Genomic DNA, 7,286 nt, shown 5'->3' with positions numbered 1-7,286 from the left:
ATGGCTAGGATCTACCGTGAATACCGATAGAACTTGCTACTCTTTTGATTGTAAACGAATACTTTACAAAGAGTAGTAATTGTATCTGCAAAGATATAAAGTGAATACTTTTAGGACTTGCCATCCCCTAGATGACCATGATTTCTCAATGGATCAGAACAAACTCACAAACAGTTAAGTGAACTGGAGGTCATAATATTAAAGTTTAATAACAAGCTATATCCAAATGGTGAAAATAACTAAGAACAGTTTAATTCTCAAACTATCAAGTACCATTAAGAGTGAATAGGAATATAAAGGAGGTCATACAATGTATAAATTCTTTGTCTGTCTAGAGGAAGTGGTTCAGTTTTGGGATACCATTAAAGTTGAAACTACTCAGTATTTGATATTGTAATATAAGTATATATAATTTGGGTAGAGTAAAAATGTAATCCCAAGTCAGTATGCACCTCAGTTAAAGGAATTATATTGTTTTTGTGTAATTCAAAGTGAACTTGAGTCAATATGTGTTTTAATAAGTTGAAGAAAGAATCAGTTGAATACCACTTGTTTGAAGGAGAATAATATGCACATTAGTTATATACATGCTTACATTAAGAAACTTGAGATTTGAATTAGGAGAAAAAGTAATAAACAATCCAGTAATGTTGTAATGAAATATAAACTTATATTATGTTGAGATATTATAAATGTTTTAAATAATTTTATATAAAACATACAAAATTTATTTTAAAGTCTCCTTCGATAAGCTTTTTTGAGTATTTATACTTTGTGGTTCTTCTTCTGTCCAGTAGGTATAAAAATGCATACAAGTCCTGCCACTAGTTAAGACAGTAAAAAATATTTAGACAAAAGGAAAAAATATAAAAATTAAAAATAATAACAATAATAAAATATATATATAAAAACAAATTTAAAAATAAAATAAAACATACCAGCAACCATAGATGTTAATCCAAAATATCCACCTCTGCAATGGTTTTCAAATAAAATTCCTAATATTTGACCACCTACACCAGAACCCATCCTTGAAAACGTCATGGTTAGAGAGGCAGCTGTTGACCTGAATGAAAAAATTGTTATATTTATATTATTAGATGTATTATTTATTTATAGTACAATAATCATAATCTAAATTGCAATGTGAATAAAAGGAATGCACATTTGATAGTTTATTTAATATAGAAAATATATCGTCAATTGTATATGAAATCAAGAAACTAATGGTTAGTGATGTGGCCAGAATAAAATGCACAGTTATGAAATATACTCTTTCACAGTAATTAACTAACTAAATTTCATTTCTATGACTTTTGCTTCTTACTGTATCTCCAACTATTATCTCCTCCATTTTTTTTTCAGTAGCTTTAAACTTTTGAAATTGTTAAATTTCTACATTTCAGTTACAATTTAAATACAAAAAACGGAATCAGAATCAAATATCTCCTACTAGGAGCAGATATATCTAGGAAGTGTGACTTGTCTAGTAGAAGTGCCTTTGTCTCCCAGAAAAGTTAGAAAAAAAGAACATTTAAATTATTTTGCCAATCAGATGCCTTAAAACAGTAATAATATTTGGGATACAATTAAAGGGTTATTATTAACTGCGAGCACATATCTGTTGGCACATCGGCATACATAGTTAGGGTAGTGTTAGAATTGGTTGGAATGTCAGCTGTATAGATGGTGTAGAAGATGGGACCGAGGATACTACCTTGAGAAACACCAGTGAACTGAGAATAGAGGGATGAATAGGAGCCAGTGTGGTTTAGTTGGAATAATCTATCTGTGAGAAAGGAAAGGATGATGAGAAAGTATGTAGGAGGTAGGAATTTTCAGAGTTTATAAAGCAGTCCCGAGTGCAAGACTCGATCAAAAGCCTGTTCTACATCGAAAAAGACTCCCGTGCAGCACATTTTGTGCTCAAAAGAAGAAGGGACAACGTCCACCACACAATGACATTGCTGGATAGTGGAATGGGATGTTCGGAATACATACTGGTAATCAGAGATTAAATGATTGGAATCTAGGATGGGGTATAGGCGTTTTTCGAGGATTTTGCCTATGAATGGTAATAGAGAGATAGGGCTGTAGGAGGATGGCTACTCTGGTGGCTTTTAGGGTTTGGGTATTATTTTAACTATAGATAATTTCCATGGGTCAGAAAAATATGTGGAACGGAATACGGTGTTATATATGTAGGTGAGGACTAGGATGGCTCTCCGAGGAAGAAGTTTTAGGATGTAGGTTGTTATTAGGTCATGTCCAGGAGCTTGCAGGTAGGTAATTTTTGAATGATACTAGATATTTCTGATGGATGAAATGCTTTAGTTGGGAGGGTCAGTTGGAGCGAAATATTTAGTTCTGCTTCAGTACATTCTAGGTGAATTAGGTTAAGGATTGGTTAAGATTAAAAGTTGTTCTTAATCTTTTACGAAGTTTAAATACAATTTTTTAAACCCTTATTTTTTATTACTTGGATGATATGGATTGGTTAATACATAGATTGGTTAACAGGAATGTCTGGAGATAAGGGAGAATGGCTGTTTTCTCCTCTCCAAGGGACTTGAACTCTATTATTTTTAATCTATTTTGTAGCAGTTTCGCTAATAAGGAAAAATAATTTAGAATTTATCATTTAGAAACAGCTTGTGTGACCATAGTTTTTGTAAAAAGCTTATAGAAACTAATATATGAGACAAACGATCTCTCATAATTGAACAAACGTATTATTCATAAAATATAGTACCTATATATTACCTTAAATGTGTTGGAAATAATTCAACCACAATGCTAATAATTACTGGAAACATTGTGAACAATAATACAATCATAGCAGCAAGACAAAGAATGACAACATAGGGTGATGCCAAAAAGACAGTTAGAAAGGATAATCCAGCCGTCAAAAATGAACAGATACCTGAAATTATGAATAGGTAAACTATAATTGTTTCAACACACTAATTAAAGAAAAAATAAATTTAATTAGTGAAATGACAAGGTAAAGTCTTACATATTAATATCTTTCTGTCTATTTTTAATCCCCATTGACCGACAACAATACACGCGATCACTTCAGCTATTCCAAGAAGAATTCCAGCATACATGAAATCATAGTTGATATTACAGTCAAAAGTTTCTGCTGTGTTACTTTCCTCCATTAGATCACATATCGTAACATTAAATATTTTGTGGGTTTGATAGTGCCTCATTATCCTGTTGCTCTCTTCTGGGAACCACATAATTAAAGTGTTACACCTAGATAACAATGAGTATCAGTTATTATAAATGTAAATAAAATATATTCATTTATTGATAATTTCTTAAATTTAAGATGATCTAAACTGGTCCTACAGTCTCCTACTAACTCTCTAGGTATATCTAAAGGTTTTGTACAAAACTTTTTTTTCAAATGCTTCTTAAGGAACATGGAGATTAGTGGAAAATGTGGAAGATAGGAGGAAAATAAAGGAATTAATGAAACTATAAGCTCTTTTTGTTACCATCCTGAATAATTAAAAACAGTTTTTTCTACACTCATTCTACTTATTGAAGTTCTCTAAAGTGGAGAAGGCTATAAAACCACAGTAATATTTTTAAGTTTTATAATAGGGAATATTCAAATAAAATATATAGATTTTTTTGTGGGTGTTACTTCATGCACGGTTGACAATTATTTTGATGAACTCTTACTTTTCATTGTATTAAAAATTAATCAGTTAACCATATAATCCCTTTTCATATTTTCCTCTACTAGTAGAGTAGGTTAGTCATTTAACTTCTGCATTTTCCTAACAGGCATATTATTGGTGATTGGGTTTAAACCCCTTATCGAGTTTGCCCAATGAGGGCAGAATGAGTGGCTAATAGATTGTAGCGACTCTACTACTACCTTCTGGTTAATGCTCTAGTTGTGGCTTGATCATTACGAGCCAACATTGCATGAACTACTAGGAAAATCCGACAAACATTAGACATTATATAATGAAATATGTTTATTTGCTGTAAATATTGTTGTTGTACACATGTAATAACCATGTCATATATTGTAATATTCATAAATGTATTATAAGAATCAATAAAGATTACAATAGAATCTTCTGATCCACTAAAAAAAGTTATATGCAGTTATAAAACATGTTATATGCAGCATCTCTTTTTGGCGAATACCTGTCAAACTCGCCAGTCATCCTGTCAATTCACCTCCTGTCCTGTGCATCATTGTTAAGATATTACAATCTTTCATTATGACTACAATCCCTTGTTAATAATTAATAAAATTTATTCTAAAAAGACCATATAAGAACCAATAACTTTGAAAACCTCTGATCCACGGGTTAAATGCCTTGAATCAATTAATTGAAAAAATAGTAATCTTAACCAATAGCTATTATATCATAAATTTCAGGCATTCAATAATCGTGCATTCAGTTGGTTTTATACTGTTTTTGTAATAAGATACTTCAGGAATTTGTTAAGAAATAATTACTATAGTAGAAAATACATTAAATTTAGCTTAAAATCATTATAAAGAATCTATCAAGATATGCACTGACGTTCCAACTAGACTGAAGAGCAAAAAACAGGACATCAGAGTGAAAATTACATATTTTTTTGAGAATAAAATAGAAATATCTCTCATCATCTTCTTAAAATAGTTCACAAATCGGTTGCCATCATGTCCAATTTTACTACTCATTTCATCTGAATTAAGACTAAGACTTGATATCTGGAAATCAAAAATAAATTATCTTATATACTGCATTAAATTGAATTTTTGTTATTATTTTTTAAAATTGGGTATAGGATTTTAAATTAAAGATTTCAGGTTTAAGGTAAAGTTCTGAAATCACATTAATAATTAGACTATTCATAATATTTATTAATCTACACATTACCAAATAAACAGAAATTTGATCGATATGAATAATACTACAGCTAAAATCAGGTGGAGGAAAATCCTTATTTTTAATCATACAGCCAATATTTTAAATTACTCACAGGGAATTCATCCTTGTTTTTTTTCTTATTGCCTGCATAAATGCTTCTAATTACATCTAATGCCTCTTCATGTTTTCCTATACTATATAAGAACTTTGGAGTTTCTGGTAATTTAGATAGAAGTAGCATAGCTAGAGAAAGTGGGATCAATATGAGTAAGATGTAGAGACGCCATGATGTAAATACCAACACGTCAAATATTGGTATATACACATCTAATGGTAAAATCACCAAAGCCATTGCTAAAAGAAAAAAAAAGTTAACAGTTTTTGAACATTGGGTTGGAAAAGAAACATTATTTTTCACAAATAAAAATGTTTTAGAAGACTGATTAATAAATATGAATGAAGTAGGAACTTTTTAAACTTCCTCTATGGGCTATCATCATTTTCTCTTAAGTTATCAATGCCAGTGTCCTTTCCTTTTAATATTTCATTCTCCATTGTAGGAGACTTCTTTAGTGATTTTTAAATTATTCATCTCTTTAAGAAAAGCCAGAAGGAAATGTATTAAATAAAATAATTAATAAATAATAATAAGATACTAATACATGGGCTTACGTATGTAAACCACTGCTTCAAAAAAAAAAAAATTGAAAATGTTTATAAGGTATGCTCACAGTTACAGCTTACCACCATTCTCCTCTGCACCACCTGTCTATCATAAGATGGCATCATTGTAACAACCTCTTTTCTCTATCCAAAGGAGTGAAGTGAGTCAGTCAGATCTTTTTATTTTTTTTTTTTTTAGTGGCATGAGCTGGAGGAATCCTAGAATGTCAGGGTGCCCACTTTAGGAACTACTGGGCTAGTGAGTCTTTGTAATGAATTGGGCGAATTGACCCCGTGTCAGAATGAATAGTTTGTCTCTCTTAGCAGTTCAACCCTCTCTCTCAATGAAATTGCACAATCTTCTGGACACCATGGCATGGATATAATTTTTTGAATGTCATCTATTTTAAGAATGGTCTTCATTTTCTTGCTACTGAATTTTCACACCAACAATTTGAGTTTTGAGATTCTAGTTCCATTATGAAGCTCTTTCTTCCCGTGTTCATCAGACATACTTCCAGTAAGAATGCTAAATTTTCAATAAATCACAATGTTTGGCTAACTACTATAGGACTATAAAAGAAAAAAAAAACTTGGAGTTCATTACCATAAAAAATAGACATTAAGTAAAATATTAACAAGAAGTAATATATATATATATATATTCATACATATTATATTATAATCTAATCCACATTTGGTATTCGTAGTAAATAACCAAATTTAGCCTGAATAGACATATAAAATCACTCATAGGAAACAGCATTCTCACCAGGTAGGACAATATTACAAGTAGACATCATTGCTGTCATTATCAGAAGTCCTTTAGCTCTGATATTGGATGGACAAAATTCTCCAACATAAACATATGCAGATGTAAATGTTCCAGTCAAGCTGTGAAATTATTAAAATACAGATTAGAAAAATATATTTAATTTAGAAAAAAAAAATCTGATACCAGTTTAACGGTTGCTTAGTGTTCTTTTAGACATTGTAAAATAAATTCATTTTGCATATAGGCTACTGAAAATCTTTTTGATAATTTAGCGACTATTTATGTCTAATCTTGAGGTACCAAAATATTTGTATTTTAACCATTAATTCTAACTACTTAAAGTGAGCTACAATACGTAATTGTAGAAATTAATGTTGTAGCCTTAAGTAGGTTAAATGTTTGTAAAGACTCAATAGTGAAGTAATTTTTGAAATTGAAGCATATAATTTTGTGAACTAGACGTAAAAGTAACATTTGTACTCTTTGTGCAGATAGAAAAAAAGCTGATTTTTTGAGTAGTTAATTATGTCAGAGCTATATATCGGCACAAGGAATATATTTACTTATACCCCTTGGCCACTAATAATTTATCCATAATCACAATAATCTTGATTTTTGAAAAATGTCACTTGAAGTCCTCGGCTTCTCGCCCAATAGGTTTTCATCTTCAATATACCTGGTGATGACTACAGAAGAACCATTTTTGTAGTTTTAAATGAAAATGAACATTTTTGTGAAATATATGAAGCCTTTTTATCAAAGAAATAGGTCAAATATTTTGTAAGTATTTTAATTTTTCATTTGTATTTATTATCATGTATGTATGGTATGAATAAAAATCATGTTTCATTCTGACTTCCTACCTTCGTGGTACCAGATTGTAACATTTACTATTGAATATTTCTCCCCATAATACTAACTAGTTATGTTACAAATACAGAAATTAAGGATTTATA

The 7,286-nt window shown here is 30.3% G+C and overlaps 1 protein-coding gene across 2 annotated transcripts in view; it reads right to left on the bottom strand.

Moving 5' to 3' along the window:
• Nucleotides 1-655: 655 nt before the first annotated feature.
• The window catches only part of LOC106678212 (synaptic vesicle glycoprotein 2B), a 12,952-nt gene continuing 6,321 nt past the window's right edge, over nt 656-7,286 (bottom strand). For both annotated transcript variants that reach the window (XM_014416610.2, XM_014416609.2), the window contains 7 exons: nt 6,328-6,449; nt 5,005-5,246; nt 4,560-4,732; nt 3,017-3,261; nt 2,764-2,923; nt 939-1,066; nt 656-824 (listed from right to left, as the gene is read on the bottom strand). In XM_014416610.2, the coding sequence (XP_014272096.1) occupies nt 766-824; nt 939-1,066; nt 2,764-2,923; nt 3,017-3,261; nt 4,560-4,732; nt 5,005-5,246; nt 6,328-6,449 (1,129 nt within the window). In that variant the 3' untranslated portion in view covers nt 656-765. The remainder of the gene's footprint in view (nt 825-938; nt 1,067-2,763; nt 2,924-3,016; nt 3,262-4,559; nt 4,733-5,004; nt 5,247-6,327; nt 6,450-7,286) is intronic.

This window comes from Halyomorpha halys, unplaced genomic scaffold (genome assembly GCF_000696795.3).
Source record: "Halyomorpha halys isolate HHAL.00 unplaced genomic scaffold, Hhal_1.1 Scaffold128.1, whole genome shotgun sequence".
Lineage (NCBI taxonomy): Eukaryota > Metazoa > Arthropoda > Insecta > Hemiptera > Pentatomidae > Halyomorpha > Halyomorpha halys.
Note: the sequence above shows the minus strand (reverse complement) of the source record. Positions and strands in the feature narration are given on the sequence as shown.